General features: G+C 35.0%; 1 protein-coding gene across 2 annotated transcripts; it reads left to right on the top strand.

The window, feature by feature from the left end:
- Positions 1-5,560: 5,560 nt before the first annotated feature.
- On the top strand, positions 5,561-19,342 carry LOC109074015 (SAM pointed domain-containing Ets transcription factor-like). Of its 2 annotated transcripts, none has more exons than XM_019090075.2 (6): positions 5,561-5,841; positions 13,334-13,784; positions 15,622-15,819; positions 16,567-16,614; positions 17,565-17,699; positions 18,273-19,342. In XM_019090075.2, the coding sequence occupies exons 2-6, from the start codon at positions 13,340-13,342 to the stop codon at positions 18,449-18,451; spliced, it is 1,005 nt and encodes a 334-aa protein (XP_018945620.1). In that variant the 5' UTR covers positions 5,561-5,841; positions 13,334-13,339; the 3' UTR covers positions 18,452-19,342. The 2 variants fall into 2 exon arrangements, with proteins under 2 accessions (XP_018945620.1, XP_042582525.1); XM_042726591.1 differs by lacking the exon at positions 5,561-5,841 and adding an exon at positions 12,590-13,240.
- Positions 19,343-19,514: the final 172 nt, after the last annotated feature.

Raw genomic sequence — 19,514 nt, 5'->3', positions numbered from 1 at the left:
CACAAGTAATCCACACCACTCCAGTCCATCTTTTAATGTCTTGTGAAGTAAAAAAAAAAAAACAACTGCAAAACTGCATGTTTGTATGAATCAAATCCATCAAGGCGTTTTAACTGGCCAAAATAGCCCATAGTTACACTCCTTCCAGTGAGAAAATCCATAAAATCCAAATTCTTTATTTAGAATTGTTTTGGACTTTTGTTTTGCTTGTAAACAGTGCTTGATCTGCATATTTCTCTCCTGATTCTTGATTCAAAGTTGACTTTTTCACTAGAGGAAGCAGTGTTTTTAGCTGGAAGCAACAGTTAAAACTTGTATTTTTACACATCTTTTCACAAAGACATTTATGGATGGACTGGAGTAATGTGAATTACTTTTGGATCATTGTGATGTTTTTACCAGCAGTTTAGACTCTCATTCTGATGGTACCCATTCACTACAAAGAACTTTACAAGTTCTGGCCCAAAAAGCCTTAATAGCTTCACTTTTCTTCAACATACCTGATATCCCTAATACCATCTAAACCACTCCAATTCTGTTGATTTTTAGTGGATGTGTGAAGCCAAGCTGTCCTTGCAGAGAAACCACAGGTGTTGTTTGTTTAAACTAACTTTTACAACCACAATACTGTAAAATCCATCAAACTTATTTTCTGAGGTGTTTTGCTTAAAATGTGCTATTTAAAATAACCACTTGTTGTGATATTTTAATATCTAATCAATAAGATTCACACATCTTTACCTGGTTTTTAACCCATTTAAAGATTCTCCATATACAATACAGAATTTCACTAGTGAAGAGTAGGCCTATATTTTTATGCCTTCTACAACCAAAACCATGTCTATTTCTCATCATAAACTGAATTCCAGTACAACCTTGATGTTCTACGGCTCTTCAGGAAGAATATAACCTTGTTAAAACTAATTACACATAGATGGGATGTGTTGATCTGTGCTGAGGAGACCATATCTAGACAAATATTTGCTCACATCTCAGGACTTGTGCAACTTGCCTTGGCACTATCATATTATTACCCACCTGACAAACATGTAAGATCATAGAAGGACCTTAAACAAATGCAAAGCATTTCCTCTTGATTTGACAGCTGCTCTTCCCCAAGACTCACGGGCACTTTTGTGGGCTGTGGGAGTTGAAGCGGCAGGCAAATTCTGTGGTCTGTATTGAGCTGATTTTAATGGGGTCTTGTATAAAAACACTGATTTTAGTCAAATGAGCCTTAAGCGTTTTGTGTTTACTATCTGCAAATGTTTCCTGGTGTGGAACAGTTTGATTCTATTTTATGCCATTTCCCTATTTGACTCCCTAAATCCAATTTTTCCTGGTGTCACTAAAACCTCACGTACCAAGGAGACAAGTGCAAACAAGGAAGTTTCAGACTTCAGACTGCAGGGCATTGTCATTAGTGTATATTCACAACCTACTTTAACACTGTAGGGTATATATCATCCAAGACTGTGCATTTTCATAATGCTTCTGTAGTGTGAGAGGAAAACACAAATTTAGACTCGGTATTTACACAGTTGGGTGTAATAGTTTGTTGGTATGGTAAGTAAACCCAAGGCCGTAACCATGCCTTGGGAACAACTAATATATAGGCTATATATGTATATATTAGTTAATGGAATTAGTATTTTTATTCCATACTACAGTAGTTTAGCATGAACTGCATACTAGAAATATGAACAATACCCATCATAAATTAGGTAGGTGAATGCTTATGCATAGTCAAGTGACTGGTCAGCTGATGAAATGTCAGTCAACTTGAGTCAACTCAGATTTGAAAAGTGCAAATTGTGAAAATTACGGTGTTTAACAGTTTTAGTTCTTCTAAATGCTATTTAAAGGGTTACTCCACTGCAAAATGAAAGTTTTGTCATTAATCACTTACCCCCATGTCGTTTCAAACCTGTAAAAGCTTTGTTCGTCTTCGGAACAAAATTTAAGATATTTTGAATGAAAACCGATGTGCTTGAGACTGTCCCATAGACTGACAAATAAACAGTGTCAAGGTCCAGGAAAGTATGAAAAGCATCGTCAGAATAGTCCATCTGCCATCAGTGATTCAACCGTAACGTTATGAAGAGACGATAATAATTTTTGTACACAAAGAAAACAAAAATAACGACTTTATTCAACAATTCCTCTTCTCTTTGTCTCTCCAAATCAGCGTAGCGCCATTTTGGCAATCCTGAGCAGTACGCAGGTGGCTAACGCTCTTCTGTGTCAGCTGTGCTGCGCCGATGCGCTGTTTTCATTCAAACCAAAGCGTAAATACATATCCTCATTATTTTTGTTTTCTTCATGTACAAAAAGTATTTTCATCGCTTCATAACGTTACGGTTGAACCACTGATGGCAGATGGACTATACTGATGATGCTTTTCATACTTTCCTGGACCTTGACACTGTTATTTATTTGGCAGTCTATGGGACAGTCTCAAGCCTCCTGGTTTTCATCCAAAATATCTTAAATTGTGTTCCAAAGACGAACAAAGCTTTTACGGGTTTGGAACGACATGGGGGTAAGTGATTAATGACAAAATTTACATTTTGCGATGGAGTATCCCTTTAAGAAATGTCTCGATTTTCCATCCTGGCGCCAAACTATCATGAATTATCACGTACAATAACCATAGCAACAATGTACTGAGCCCTTTAGAAGATCGACAAAACATAACGATTGACATAATTTATCATTTTTGTTAGATTTACATAGATACACATAGGTATAACACAACGCTAGTTTTAAAAGATGTAAGTAGGCTACAGCTTGTTTTTGAACATCCTAGCATAGTTTTACAAACTAGGTTTCCTTACAACTTAACTGATTTTATTTAACTTGTGTACATCTAAAATTATTGATAAATGTTGATGGTGTTTATGTTTCGCGATAAAATATCCGATAGAGATTGCCAAGGAAAGGCTCGAGTGATTACTGTTGCTATGTTTACCACTTCAGGTGAACTGTTTGGCACCAGGTGATGTGTTCTGATGTATGTCATCTAAGTTTATTTATTCAGTCCTACAACTTCTTAACTGCGTTATACAAAAACAGTGCATCTTCTCAAGTTTCTACATTTTGGCTAATCACTTTCAGATTGTGACGCCTCACCTTAGGCGATCCTAGTTTTGTGCATTACTCACTTAAGTATCTGTAGCAGCACGTTTTAATTTAGTTTAACCCTGTAGGCCCTAGAGGTAACATTTTATAATTGTCCGCTACATTTAATCATGTTTTTTCCAAGAAAGGAAATGAATTAAGAGGAAACTAGCCTAGTACCCGTTTAAATTCACAGTCAAGTCTTACCCTGATGTTTATCAGAATAATTTGTTTTTGGAAATCTGCCCATAAAGTGAATTCTAGTGAAATACAGGGTTTAATTTAAATGGAAAAAGCAATTGTACATAACTGTTTTCTAACGTTTTCAACATTCTTGAACATATATGTCATCCTCAGATTTTAATCTTATAGTCATTGTCACATTTTGTGTTACATTTTCACTACAAAATGTCTTACAGAATTTATTATGTAAGAAGAAATATTTTTTTTATCCAAAAATAAAAGCCACAACAGGTAGCCTACTCTTCGTTACTTGCAGCAGAGCAGACCTTTCTTAATTTTCTTTTAGCTACTTCACTTATACAAAATTGTGATAGTGACCACAGGAGCCAGAAAATAAATTATCATCTTGCACAGTGAGAGACGTCACTAGTTCTTTTCATAACATGTTTGGCTAGCTAATTTTAGATTTCAAAGGATATTTATACTCAACACCATGCACTTCCTAATTGACAGCCTTTTATGAGGGTACATCTACACATAAATAAACTTATGCCCAAAAGGCACTATTCCTAATGCTTTCAAAATCCATCATGGAGAAGTCTGATGGATTATGGATTGAACCCAACTCAAACTCTGGCTTTCATATGCAGAGTCTCTTTCACAATGAGCCACTGACAGCATCAAGTCAGTTCTAGGTGTGCACGTTTTGACAAACTGATCAACTGAACTTCATCATAAACGGACACCTTTGGCGTTGGAAGTAACCTCTCTGTCCATAAATGGTTATATAGTGCATGAGAAAGTTGTTTCAAAGTAAGACGGTGAAAAGAGCACATATACCTGCAATCTTTCTAACTGCCATGCAAATGAACCCCCTCTGGGAAATGTGCTAGACAAACAAAAATAGACAGGAGTGCAAAGTAAACCTTTGTTTGGAGCAAGACATTCCACAAGTTTCCCAATTCTTATCTGAGCAGTTGTCACTCTTTATAGTATGGTAATAACATTCAAACCTGTGTTAACCTGTTATAGACATTCATGGATGATATCATGCAGCATTTGGACTAGATCACTGCAAACATCATAATCCTAATATCTTTGTTTTTTGTTTGTTTGATTTTTTTTTCACAGTAAAAGTATCTAAACATCCTTAAAACAGTATACATTTACAGTGTAAGTTTATTTTATCTTGTTGCACTGGCAGGTTTCTTCATGGTCATATTTTGCAGTGTAAAAAGATACCAAAATTATCAGGTTTTTCTGAAGAAGTCTGTGGAATCGCATTTAAAATTATGGTCTGATATCCAGTCGTTCTCTCTCTCTCTCTCTCTCTCTCTCTCTCTCTCTCTCTCTCTCTCTCTCTTTATTTTCTATTATCAATAAAGTCTGTATTAAGTGTGAGTGTGTGGTTTGCATTGGTGTGTCTGTTAAACTGTGCAAACATTTTGGCATGCTGCGTGCTTGCAGACGTATCATCAGCACACTGACGCACAAACTCTCACACTCAAATGCTCGGAAATATCTGGAAATGTACTCTGTGTTTTGCATCACAATTTGTTACCAAGAGAAACACAGTTATATATCTGTACCATAACATCTGCACATAGATAAATCTAAAATTAAAACAAGGCATGTATTTCCTCACATATGCATCTTTCTAACAGATTTGTTTTTTTCAGATTTGTTTTTTATTTTTTCATGAAACATCATGAAAATGAATTATATTTGGCATAAAGAAGAAATTACTGATTAAATTGTTAAACATTGTATATAATTTTCTTTATGCAAAAGATTCTTTTCCAGTGGTGTGATATTTTCTTTTTATAGTGGGGTGACATTTTTATTTCTGACCAATTCGTAAATACTCCAAATGAAAATTGGATATATTTTGCAGAAACGTATTATATAAAATTATAATTAAAATGAAAATAATTAATTTCTTTCTTTTGGTTATATGATTTTGTGCACATACAACAATAAAATAAAATAAAAAACTATGGACAGACATGAAATAAAAACTGATTTAGGCCATGTTGTCATATTTACCCTGATCATATTTCTCAGAACTGTTGTCATTTAAGATTAAAAGCTGGATGTCAGACATTTAATCAGGCAGTTCCTCTGGTAACTGTTTCTTTCCTCCTGTGAGGGTGGGGGTTAGTGGTCCACAACAACGGACAGGCATGTCAAACGCCTTCAGGCTGGGAATGGGGCTCTGAGACAATGTTTACACAACTTAATAAGGCCTGTGTATAAAAGTGCCACGGGAGTCAATGAAGCAGGCATTCCTTCACTAACTCTTACTTGAAGTCTTGAGCACACCCACATCAGGTGCACTCACACACACACGCTCTTGTCACTAGCAGTATTAGTCACTGAGGTTAGTAATGTGGCACTCCACAATTCCAGCGTGTCGCGTTCCCTGTTGAGTCTGTAGGAGGCCTAGAATTAGACCCACATTTGAGAAACAAGCAGAAACCAAAGGAACAAGCCGAGGTCTTCCTGATCACACCTCCAACACTGTCTTCACCTGGACAGGTAAGTCTGCACAGCTACCTCCTATCAAACCACTTTCAAGAGCAACAAACTTGTTACTGGTATTTTTATCTGTATTTATAAGTTAAAGCAAATATTTTGTAGCGTGCATCACCAGTCAACAGTTTAAAACAGGTTAAAAACCTTCTGCATACCCAGCTAACAGTGAACGTTCTCTCAACATTATGAACAAATACTCATTCAGTAACGTTAATAGAACATTTGTTCAAAGTTATAACGTCCTCAAACCATTAGCAACAAAAAATATTATTTATGCATTATGTAATGTTTTTCTGAAAAATTTGGGATATTTGTCTATGATGGTTTAGAGAGCATTCAAAAGTAATGCTCCCATAATGTTTGCAAAATAATAAAATAAAATGTTCCCCTTTCATTTTATTTTGCATTAAACATTCACATAATCAAGAATTTTTTTTGTGTGTGTTTTAACATTTTCATGGGTTATGTTAGCACAACGTTCTAAGAACATATTTTTGCAAACGCTTGAATGCTTTGAATTAGTTTTGGCTACACCTAAATTGTGGCTATAAATGAATACAAAATTAACATTTTCATGTAAAACAATTAAAATTGCATGTAAAAAAGCATAATTGCACTTGTCCATCTTTCACTAAAAGCATGCCAGGATGGGCCTCAAGAAGTTGGGAAGAAGTTCAGATTTGCAACATGTGTTTGTCACTAAATCATTCCCATACTTTAATTTTTACTACTTTATAGTTTTTATGACTTTACAATACTCTTCAAAAAAAAAAAAATTTCACAAAAAAAAAGAAGACACATCCAAAAACATTACACCTAAAACACATTTTTTGTGTCAAAAAAAAAAAAAAATGCATTCATAAATATACGTATTTAAGTTCTCCACCAAGCAATCAGCTTTATCACCAGCTCATGTCATTGATAGAGGCCGATATGAACTCAGATGATTCTAAATGCACCTGTTCTCAAGCTGACACACTTCACCTGTTGTTCACATGCGATTTAGAAAGATAAAGGGAAGTTGTCTCAAAAATTAGAAGGTGTAAAGCTCTTAGGTTTTCGAATGTCATCTGGCCGGCCTCCAGAACGCCACCAGCAAACCACAAATGACTGTTTTTTTCCCCTGAAGGGAAAAGTGCAAGTGACTTGTGCTCTGGCTCTCATCCAAATCCTTCAGAAGAAGAAAAGAGCTCAATACCCAAAGGCAAATGTAAAGTTTCTATTGATTTCCACTGAGGCTAAGCATGGTATTGTGACTATGCTAAAGTGTAACATTGTACTGAGTGACTAGGACTAAACTGATAATTGAGTTATGTTTGTGAGTAAGCTTACAGCAAACTTTTCCTTGAAGCAATAGATCAAACTTCTAGTTTTCTTGTGTTTTTTGAGTCCATATATAACTTAAAATATAGTACACGCATTGCATGAACTAGCCTCCTTTATACTGCAAAAAAATAAAAATAATTGTTACATTTGATTTTGCATTATTTGATTTTTTGTCATTTTTTAAGCTTGACGGTAAAAATTACAATTTGCATTTATTATATGGAAAACTGTTGCTCAAATACAAAATTAGGGTTTGAGACGACACACGCAAATGACAGAGTTTTCTTTATTTTTAAGTGAGCTATTCTTTTAAAAATAGACATTTGATTCCAATCTTTTGCTTCAAGTGAGATTGTAGATAACCTAATTGAGATGTCTGAGAAAACCTGGCACAGGTACATCACACCTGCTCTGGAGTTCGAGGAAGTAGAACAAACACGTTAGCAGAGGAGAATAAATGTGATGTTGAGTAATGAAGAAATCCCCTGTATGATTTCACTTGAGCTTAAAGCTTCCAGAATGAATCAGAGATACTTATCAAAAGCAGTTGAGTGACTTAATATGGGACTTTGCATATTACCAAGCCATGCCAGTTTTTGTTCAAATAGGCTAGCTGTGTGGGTTGTGTGTGTAAAGAAACGATGGCAAAATTCAATGTTTTTACAGTCTTACCAGATAGATGATGGCATTATAATGTCACAGAACAATGCAACAGATTTGCATTTTCATTTTAAATCAGTGAAAGATGTGCCACATCATCTCTAATCTTTAAAACCATAATTTCCTTACTATTGTGGGCCAATAATTCCAATCCGAGTTTGTTAATGAAACAATAAAATGAATATTCATATAGCCTATAGGCTATGACATAAAATAGGCTTATATAATAAAAATATTTTGGCTCAGAAACACTTTAGACACTTAAAACACACTTAAATATGGTTTTGACATGGGCTTGAAATAGGGCCTGGCTAACCCTGGGTCATTCTAAATCCAGGTAAACATAATCCTGAGTTATCTTGATTCATGTTTCACAGTGCTCGTAATTTACCCGCGGTTAACAATTAATATTGGTTATCAAAAAAACATGTAACGTTACACTGCAAGTTCCTAAACTCGGTGTTAACATTCTTGTTTGCATATTTGCGATGTCAGTGTCACTGACTGGACGACCGCAGCATGCGTCCTGTTTACATCAGTTTTTTTCCTGAATGACGTTTCGGACGATAAAGATAAGAATAAACTTAAAATATAACTGACCAAAGCACGTTAATATGAGCTACACGATTGGCTGTCGGTTGCTAAGCGTCTAGCCATAACATTCAACGTTGCCTCGTTTCGTTTGTCAGCGCAATAAACTGTCCTAACCCCACTTCTAATAGGGCTTTTCACACTGAACTTAACCCTGGATTATCTGCTTTTAACCCCGGCTAAAAAGAACTTCCCAGATGTATATTCAGGGAAAACTTGACAGTACAGAAGGCAGTATCTTAGCTGTAGGCCTACCTATTATTATTTGTTAATAAAACAAAACCATGGTTAACTTTTGGTCAATATGGTTTTACTGCTATAACCATGGTTTTTGGTTTTATTTGTAGTAAAACCATGAATAATTTTTGACAATAACCCAGGGTTAAGCTCAGTCTGAAAACCCATACTGATATTTAGTTAATTTTAAGTGTGCTATATAAGACTTAAATTTCTGGGGCCACTTAATGTGGATATGAGCATTTGTAGCCAGCATTTTGACCTTGGATAATGTTTTATTGGTTCTGCTGATGGTTTTTCAGAATCAGCCAGTCGTTGTACGACACATCACTGGAGCTCAGTCATATGGTGGGGGAGCCACTGCACTAATTGCTTGTAATGATTGCCAAATCTTTTATGTCCTTATGATGTGAACAAGCTGAGTATTGCGCAGCTGTTGTTGAAACCCTGCAGTCGACGGAGCATTTCTTCCAGTAAGAGACGTTTGCTGTGAGCACGGCATGTGCACACTGATACACAACCTAATAGACTCATTGAGCGAGACTCGTTATTAATAGGTAATGTTTTGCTATTGAACTGAGCCATGCTGGTTGCTATGCTGGGAGAGATTCCAACACAAAAGAAAATGAGAAGAACTAGAAGAAAATGAAGCTTAATTTGGTACTGTATTTAATTAATTAGAAAATATATATATAAAATCTTTTATTTTCTTTCCTGTATGCTTTTAAAAGAAGTACACCATGCATAAATCATTCTTTCTTTCTTTGTTAAGTTTTTTATCATTTATTTTCTCTTCTGTGTGCCTATTTCTTAATCACTGCAATATAATGACAAAAAAAAAAAACTTTTTATTAACTTTCATTATTATCATTTATTTCCTTTCCTGTAACTTTCATTATTATCATTTATTTCCTTTCCTGTATGCTCTTTAGAGAAGTGCACCATGCATGAATACAGCAGGTGTATAGTAATGTGACTGCTGGGAAGGGCCAGTGTTGTGTCTTCTGGTGTGAAACGCTGATAAACAGTGGTTATTTAGCACTGAATGCTGCTGACCTGGCAAATGGAGCGGCGCTTAACCCTTCCAAAATGAATTTTAGAGTCTTTAACCAAACTCATTTAAGGATCAGTCACGGGCCTAATCCCGCGCCTGGGGAGCGTGTTTGCATCTCCTCACCACTGCTTTTTCTCCACTGGCCAGAGTCAATATGACTAAATGTGCCTGTCTAATGGGCTTATCGCAAGCTGTTGCGAGCAAGAGAGGACACTAGGTTACAGACATGAAACTAAGCCGGCCCCAAAAGCACGCTCCAGCTTTTTCCTTGGAGAGGAGAGGGAGGGAAGTGTGAAAGCAGCAGGAGTTTGGAGATGAAAACAGGGATTCCATGAAGGATAACTTCATTTCCTTTATGGTTTACGCCAGGCCAGCTTCAAAGATACGGTCCGGGGCCTCCGTTTGTGTTTGCATACAGAGATGTGAAAGAGCGAGAGACAAATGGTTTGACCTCTGACCCTCTGCCATTCCATCGCCGCATCCAACGTGATGCATGCAGTAGCAGCAGTGAAGTTTTGACACGTTTTACTACTTGAGGTCTTGACAAATGAAACGTCGTCAAATTATGCTTGTCGTACGTCCTGGAAAAAAATAATAATTAAGTTTTCATAAAACAAAAAATAAATGAATAAATATACTTACTTTATTATTTTTATTTATAAAAAATAAAAATAAAAATTTAATAGAACAAATTGTAACAATGAGAACTGTCACAACAAGGTTTAATTTTCTTAGCATTAGTTAACACGAACCTATAATGAAAAACACTTATAAAGTATTTATTATTCTTAGTTAACATTAGTTTTAACATTTACTAATGCATTATTGAAAAGTTATATCTGTTAATATTATTCTGAGTGAACTTGAGCTAACACAAACTAACAATGAACAGTTGCATTTTCATTAAATAACATTTTAAAAAGCTTAATACTCATTTTATTTAAACATTATTGTTATTATTGATATTATTTACTTGATTTCATTTCTTCTTCTTCTTTTCTTCTTCTTTTCTTCTTCTTTTCTTCGTTTCCATTTGTGTGTGTAGTCTGAGACAGTGTTGTTTGTTTGTTCTATGTTTATCAAAATCCTTAAAATAAAGTATTTTTAAAAAAGGAGCTTGATAAGTACTAAATGTATTGTTAGTTGTTAGTCAATGCATTAACTACTGTGAAATATTGCAGTCTCCACAATATAAGTTAGACAAAATGGGGTGGGGGGGGGGTTGGGGGGAGTGATAATGCAAAGATTAATGTTTGTGATTTTAAACCTTTATAAATGTATTATAGAAGTGAATTTAAAAGGCCATGTAAATGTAACTTTTGAAAGCCTTTAGAAATGAGGTAAAAGTCAACTGAGAGACACAATAAAAGGTCTAAGCCTTTATAATCCATCCTTTAAAACCTGAATGATTGTTTTCTTTTATACCTCTTTTCCTCTGCTATCGCTGGGTGTGGAGCAATCTCACCATTTTATGAATGACGGCAGTGGTGTGTCCAAACAAACGGAGGTTGTCTGAGAACATGTGGTAGATGGTGAATGTCCTGTAGACATACGCTCTAATGACAACAGATTACCGACAAGCACGTCTTACTCTCCATCTGTGCCCTGAACTTTTAATCAAACTATTACACCCGCATATTTACTTATGGAGAGAGGAGGCTGCCCCACAAATACCCTCACAGGATCTATATATGAAACTTTTATGGCTAGCAATAAAACATACGAAATCCAAAGCAATGCAAAGAGGAAATTGCCTATGCAGGAAGATCCTAAAATCAGAGATGTGGTTGCTTGCATGAAACTTCTGTCATCATTTACTCATTTACATGCTGTTCCAAACCTGTGTGACTTACGCAAAACACAAAAGAAGAGCATTTGATTTCGAAATGATGACTGAAGTTTCATTTTTGGGTGAACTGGCCCTTTAAGACTGGAGAAAATTTGAAAAATACTTGTGGACCATCTGTTTCTGTTTTTACAAACGCAACTATGACATTCAAACACTCAGTGTGTCCAAATTACAGATGTTCTCGCTTGACAAAAGCAGGTTTTGTTCGTTCTGACAGCCTCTCATTGGCTGCCTGTGATGTTCTTCATGTAATGTGGAGGCCCTGACAAGACCTCCATGATTTATGATGTTCCTTGTTTCTGTCAGAGGGAATATTTGACAGCTTTCTTGCATTCCTCAGAGTAGTTTCTTAGATGCCCCTAAGACATATTTTAAAATTACATAGCCTTCATTCAAAGAACAACTTATATTTTTAGGAAAGGTTCGGTGTCAGCACATTTGCATGCTTGTGGAAACCTTTGCATGGGAAAGAGCCACTCAAAAAATATAGTACAGTTTATGAATCATTTGATTTAGCTCGTTCATTTTCATTTTAGTTTAATTTCAAGTTCAAGTTTTGCTCATTTTAAATTTTAACATTTATTTATTTGTTTACTTATTTATACATTTATTTCAGTTTATTTATCAGAATATTTCTAATTTAAATTAGTTTTTCATTTACTATTTATATTTTGTTTTATTTCAGTTTTATTTAAGTTGTTTTTGAATTACTGAAAACAATATTATTAGATATTATTTGCTTTTAATATTTCTAATTAGTTCATTTATAACCTTTTTTAGTTTGAGCAATTTCATATGAATAAAAATAAATTTTATTTATTAAATAAACGAATAATTATTTATTCACATATTAAAATATTATTTTCATATTAATTAAAACTAAAATATATAAATTTTCATCTATTTATATTTTTACGGCTTTATTTTATTTGCTGAAAACTATTTTTAACAGTTTTAGTTTTAGTTAACAATATCATCCCTGGTCTATATTGATGCATATCACTATTTTGACAGCCACATGTGTTGATGCGACCCTAACAGCTTGTTGTCTTTGTTCTTTTTGCTTGTTTTTTCCTGCAATATCTCTTCTCATTTCACTTTAAGGCATATTTCGCTTTTGTAGATGACCGTTTCAAGACAGACTGTTTAAGGAAACTCATGTTTTCAACCGGCAGTTTAAAAGACGTTTCTCTGTGGCTATTAGTGCTTCCGAAACATAATGATCTTCCAGTGAACTTGTAACCCGAGCTGCTCTTTCCTTCAAGCAATCTTCCCACCTTTTTTGTGTCTTTACCTCCTGGCCACTGGAGATAGATATCAGCTCCAGCCCCGCCTCCGCTGTCATCTTACATCTGAAGCATCTTTTTGCAATTTGATTAAAAACTCATGCTGACACAGGAGACAGGAGACCAGGGACGGCACCTTGAAAGCAGTCCTCCAAACCGTTGCTCTGCTCCAGTGTCAGTCTCATTCAGTACAAGTGACCCATGAGTAAGTGACTCAGTCAAATCCAGTTTGCTTCCCCCATGCTGCACTTACTTTCTACATTCATTCCCATTCATCCTGGAAGCCTTAAAAACAGAAACAGCATCACTTAGGCTCAGAGTTTTCTTTGGGTTGGATGAGTTGCTTGGCTATGAAGCACCAAAACCTTCAAGAACCAGCAGTTTGCTGAATGTTCTGGTGTATGGCTGCTCTTTCACACACTACATAGTCATGAAATTGTATAATATCGAGGTGTATGGTTTAATAACAACTCTTCTCTTTAATTTCTGCAGGAGATAATGGCAAGTCCTGTCCGAATCCAGTCAGACGGCGCTGTTCTTCAGCTGCCGCACTCCACAGGCTTCACTGAGAGCTCACTGGCCCTTCTTAAGCAAGAAGATAGCTTGGAGATGGTCGACCACAAACTCCGTCTTGACAGCTTGGACCGAGGACATCCGGGACTCTATCTGTCCTGCTTCGACATGCTGTTCACCGAGGACGCCGCCTGGCTGGTGAGGGTGTCGGATTCGTCCACATCCACGGGCATCGGGCCCAGACTGGAGCCGTGTCAGGAGCCGGAGCAGTGTCCGGTGATCGACAGCCCCGGGCTGGGAGCATCCCCGCTGTCTCCTACTCTGGAGGAACAGGTGGAGGAGAGATCTTTAGAACAGGTGCAAAGCCTGGTAGTGGGAGAAGTTCTGAAAGACATTGAGACCGCTTGTAAACTTCTCAACATCACACCAGGTAATGATTCTAATCATTCCAGTTAGGGTGCAAAAAATCTAAATATTAAGAAAATCACTTTTAAAGTTGTCCAAATGACAATGATTACTAATCAAATATTATGTTTTGATATATTTATGGTCGGAAATTTACAAAATATCTTCATGGAACATGACCTTACTTAATATGATTTTTGGCATAAAAGAAAAAATGATCCATTTATTGCGACAAATATACCCGCTTGACTTAAGACTCAAGGTTTTGTGGTCCAGGGTCACATATATTAAGATATTAATATTAATTAAATTAAATGAATTAACTATTATTAAAACTATTTTTAAAATAATAAAATATAATATAATAGCATAATTATTTATATATATATATATATATATATATATATATATATATATATATGAAATATATATAATATATATTTATAAATTAAATTAAATTAACTATTAAAATGATTAAATATTACCTTTTAAATTATTAATTTAAAAAGATACACATTTTAAAGAAAAAAGTTACATTAATCAAATATTATTTTAATGAATAAAGATAAGATGTATGATTATTTATATATTTAAGAAATATTAACATAGTTTAAGTAATAACATATAGTTCTTGTATTTTTAAAATAAAATATTACAGTAAATTTTAATTAATTAAAAGAAATTAAGTTTATATATTGGTCTTTTTGTTGCAAAATTTTACAATGTGTACAAAATATTTGATGCTTTCATTCTATGTATTTAATATTTAATGTTTATGTTAAATATTCCTCAACTTTAAAGATGTTTAGGCAAAAGATAAAATAAGATTGTACAATCTGAAACTGCAAAATAAGATTAGATTTATATTAGACTAAGATTAGGGTTTTATTTACACTTTTGTATCTAAAGAACCATATATAAGCAGCTATAGTAATATATAACAAAGATATGATAAAAGCAATTTATTGATGCCAGATACATACAAATAATGTATTTAGACAACATTAAACTGCTATAAGTCCATATTGTGTTTACATTACATTCAGATTATAATTCTATATGCGAATATATCATGCATATTCACATATAGCAGAATGAGACATGTTATCAATATATTAAGTTCAAATAGTTCTGTAAAATACATTCAGAATATGTTCACAAATATATCACCTAATAGAAAAATACTTAGTAACACACTCATGACACATCTCGTTCCCAGCCTCCGCAGTAAAACACAACATGCTGATATTATCATGACACTTATTCAAATGAACAACTCGCCATTCATCACTCCTGTTCAATGTGAGTGACAGACAGATCTGAGTTATGATTGAGCCGTGCAAACAGTCATAATGATACTGTTAGAACAGGCCTTTGACTCCAGCGGCCCTGAAGGCAGCTGAAAGCACATAGACCAGGATCTGCCTAATCCTCCAAAGTTTCACTAATGTGCTGAGAACTTTCCTTAAGGACATTCGAACCCCTCCCGTATAACGATGATGAGCTGCAAACATTCAAATACGTCTCGCAGATATTGTTTTGGAATATCTGTGCATCTTAAATAGCTCATAATTGTCAGCAGCATGTCATATTACAATTGATTTATTGATTTGTCCGTATTTCACGAGAACGTTCATGCAATTTGTGGTAACATGCTAAATTTTGCCTCTTTATTTAGTCACACCACCTTACGTAAACACCCATCCCCACTGTTTGCTCTTCTGAATGGCGCTCTCCTTCACTAAGACTTTTCAAAACATTTGGAATCTGTCCAAACAGCTCTGAATCCCAACAGTGTGTTTTGTTAGAGATGGCTGAGCGCTCCAGACTGATGGCTTATCTGATCTGATCTGATCTTTCAGACCCGATGGAGTGGAATTGTGGGAACGTTCAGAAGTGGCTGTTGTGGACGGAGCATCTCTACAGGCTCCCGCAGGTGGGGAAGGCCTTCCAGGACCTGGATGGCAAAGATTTATGCTCCATGAGCGAGGAAGACTTCCGACAGCGTTCGCCTCAGTGCAGCGAAACTTTACACGCACATCTGGATATATGGAAATCAGGTGAAATACAAATAGTCTGATAAAAATACTTACTACGGTACATGCAAAGGACTGTTTGAATTTAGGGCTGTGCAAAATTTAGAATATAAGAATTCACTCCCTTTCATTTGAATTAGCCAAACAGGAAGCTGAGTCAGATTTCGAACGGCAGGAGACTTATTAAAATACGATTAAAAAAATACAGCACAGTGACAGTGTTGTTATTGTTAACTAAAACTAAAACTATTTAAAAACATTCAATGAAATTTTCAAAATTTTAGAAATTTACTAAAACTAAAACTAAAATGAAATGTTAAAGCTAAATATAAATATTTAAAAACACATAACAAAATCACTAAAACATAAACTAAAAATTTAAATAAAATTATGAGAATGTGAAAAAAGGCGTCAAAATATATATATTTTTTTTGTGATTAACTTTGACTAATAATATCACCTATTTATTCTCTTGTATGTGCAATGCATTTTTTTGATCTTATTTTTTTAATGTTATGATTACAGGTAATACATAATGAAAAATATGATTTCTTAATTATTAATTATTAAAAACAACTTTCAGCAGCTATTTTTCCCTTTTATTTAATTCCATTCCATTTTAATTCTACTTCCTTTTATTCAAATTCACATTTAAATTTTGCATCCTGTCTGAAACCATAAATTCAGAAATTGTATTATATAAGGCAGCCTTAACTGAATGTTTGCATGCATTTATTCATGCTGCATTTCTCTCTCTTTTTGTGCATTCAGCTGCTTGGATGAAGGAAAGATGTTCGGGTGGAGAGACCAGGATGAGAGGTACGTCACAGAAACATCACAGTAAACTACACAGATGATACCAATATACAGAAAAATACCATGCCATTACCTTACAAATATACCACAGATAGAGTCTGGTACTAGTGAAAACAAAGGATTGTCATTGTCATGTAATAATTAACCTGTTCAGATCAGATCGATTAATGCCAATAAACAACAGAGGTTATCGTGAGATGTTTTCCTTAAAGAATTTTCATTGAAATTTATATCACACAACTTATACAAGTATTCTGGCGATGTCATGGTACTGCTGCTTACAATATTCATATACTGTACCATTTTATTTCCATGGAAGTGTTATTATTGTTAACTGAAACTAAAACTATTACTAATTGTTTTTGTTACTTAAAATAAAAATAGAAAAATGTAAGTATTGTTAAAAACGTATTGTACTTCAGTGTATTTCATTATATTTACATTTTTATGTAAGTGAAAGTATTAAAATTACTAAAAAGAACTGAAAAAGAAATGAAAAACAAAGCTAAATAGAAAAAACAGAGATGATGATTTAATGTACATTACTAAAACTGAAAATCTAAAAATAAAGCTAGTTCAAAATATTAATAAATACTATAATATTATATATAATACTAACACTGGTCCACGATACATGTTGATTTATATTTTCTTTAAATTACACTTTCACTCCTTCTGTACTGCAAACAACCTGTGTGTCACAAAACAAATCAGAACACTTCCATTATAATCAATGAAGGGATGTGAAATGATTGACAGAACATGCATTTTTAGACCAGACACTCTTATTGATTTTTGAGCTCTGTCACATGCTTGTAGTCTAGATATAAATGTATTTTTTTATATAAAAAGAATAGCTCTGGCTATGATCTATTCTGTCTAAATTCAGTCTTATTACTTGAAATGTAACTATAATGCCGTACGTGTGTGTGTATGTGTGTGTTGTCTTACAGAAGGTGAAGAGCTGTGGTCTGAAGCAGACTCGTCTTGTTCTGGTCAGCCGATCCATCTCTGGCAGTTCCTCAGAGAACTTCTGCTCAAACCTCACAGTTACGGACGCTGCATCCGCTGGCTGAATAAAGAGAAAGGTGAGAATGTGACAGCTCTATATAATAATGGATGCCCATGGTCTTAAAATTAGGCCACACTTTCCATGATCATATACGCAATAGTTTGCTGAGATATTTCCAAGAATACCATACTGCATTCTTAAAAATAATGGTTCCATGAAAAACCTTTCCATTTCACAAAAGGTTCTTTATAGTGGTTATTTAGATTCTTAAAATATTATTCAATCTATGACAAATGGTTCTAGTAAGAACTGTTTACGGAAAGGTTCTTTGAAGAACCAGTAATGGTTCTTGTATGGAACTGCTGCGAAACCCATTTTGAACCTTTATTTTTAAGAGTGATGATGGAAAAAGGTTCTTTCGATTATTAAAATGTTCTTAACACTAAGAAAAACAGTGTTCTTTTTTAGAACTGTTCACTTAAAGGTTCTTTGAGGAACCAGAAATTGTTCTTCGGTGGCATTGCTGGATCTTTTTTATGAGTGTACACATGTCCAAAAACATTGTAGTACCACTCTGCTATTTGGTGTGTTAGTAAAGCAACTTACCTAATGCCATAACGGAACGTGTTTTGGATGTGTGTCTTCACAGGGATCTTCAAAATCGAAGATTCGGCTCACGTGGCGCGTCTCTGGGGTTTGAGGAAGAACCGTCCAGCTATGAACTATGACAAACTCAGCCGCTCTATTCGGCAGTACTATAAAAAGGGCATCATCCGCAAGCCAGATGTCTCGCAAAGACTCGTCTATCAGTTCGTCCATCCGGTATAAGAGAGATCGTGAATCAACCACTGAGAACTGACAAGCCCTCCTACACATCTCCTTAAAGACTACTTCTGGGTTTTGCATGACAGTGAAACCAAGAAAGATGCAAGAAAGTGCCAAGATATAATTGTGCTTGGAAACGTCCGATACGTAGGCCTACTTGCCTACTTGTGTGTCTGTTAAAATGTAATATCAGCTTTGCACTGCTTTCTGTTACTTTAAGAAAAGCCTGTCAAATAAATGATGATGTTTAACAGAAGCACTCTTAGAGAGATTTAGTATATATTCTTTGAAGTATGTTACAGGTTACTCGCAAGGTCTGCCTGTCAGCTAACACTCAGCGTGTGAATCTCTGAGCAAACCTTGGTTTCCCTGCCCATGATTTGCAGTGGAAAGACTGGAGTTTGCGTTAATCTCTGGCTGCCACCCAACAAACAACCCCTTTTTTTCTGGTTTGTGATTAATTGCACTGCAAGCTTTCAAGTCTGCTCATGTGAACTTTCTCCAGGTTCTTCAGTAATTAGCCACCTTTGCACACATCTCACTGCTCACGTCATGTTTCACACTGATGCAAACGAGGGCTTATAGCGGCCCGTGGATTTTCATACCCTGCATTTGTCACGTGTGTTGTAACGGTTAATTGACAGGCTTAAAGTCAGGAAGTCCGAGTTTAGGAGAGAAAGTCATTTGGAGCCTGAGAGAGGTTTGGTTTCTATTGTTGCTCTTGTATTTTTGTAAATCTCTATTACAATAGTAGGATGACAGTTGTTTTCACTAATGCCGGCATTACTAAATATTATCTGTACTTTTACAGTTATATCAAAGCTGAGAGGTCATTTTTCATGTACATTCAGTTGTTGTTCCTCATGCATTTCTTTATTAAATATTCTTTTTCCATCCTGTTGTGTTGTGGATCATTCATTTTGCAATCATACAATCAATTTAACTCTATAGAATAATAACACCTCATTTTTTGGACATGGAACTATAGTAGAATTTCGCATGGTATTACCATAGAATCTATTACTGTACCATGGTACATATGTTGGAAAAGAGTATGAGAGAATCT

This window comes from Cyprinus carpio, chromosome B6, assembly GCF_018340385.1.
Source record: "Cyprinus carpio isolate SPL01 chromosome B6, ASM1834038v1, whole genome shotgun sequence".
NCBI classification, from domain to species: Eukaryota; Metazoa; Chordata; class Actinopteri; order Cypriniformes; family Cyprinidae; genus Cyprinus; species Cyprinus carpio.
Note: the sequence above shows the minus strand (reverse complement) of the source record. Positions and strands in the feature narration are given on the sequence as shown.

What these genes read in the sequence shown, in the direction of transcription:
- LOC109074015 (XM_019090075.2), top strand. Translation starts at nt 13,340, where the DNA reads ATGGCAAGTCCTGTCCGAATCCAGTCAGACGGCGCTGTTCTTCAGCTG. An exon ending in ACTTCTCAACATCACACCAG is followed by an intron (nt 13,785 to 15,621) that starts GTAATGATTCTA and finishes CTGATCTTTCAG; the next exon opens with ACCCGATGGAGTGGAATTGT. An exon ending in TCTGGATATATGGAAATCAG is followed by an intron (nt 15,820 to 16,566) that starts GTGAAATACAAA and finishes TTGTGCATTCAG; the next exon opens with CTGCTTGGATGAAGGAAAGA.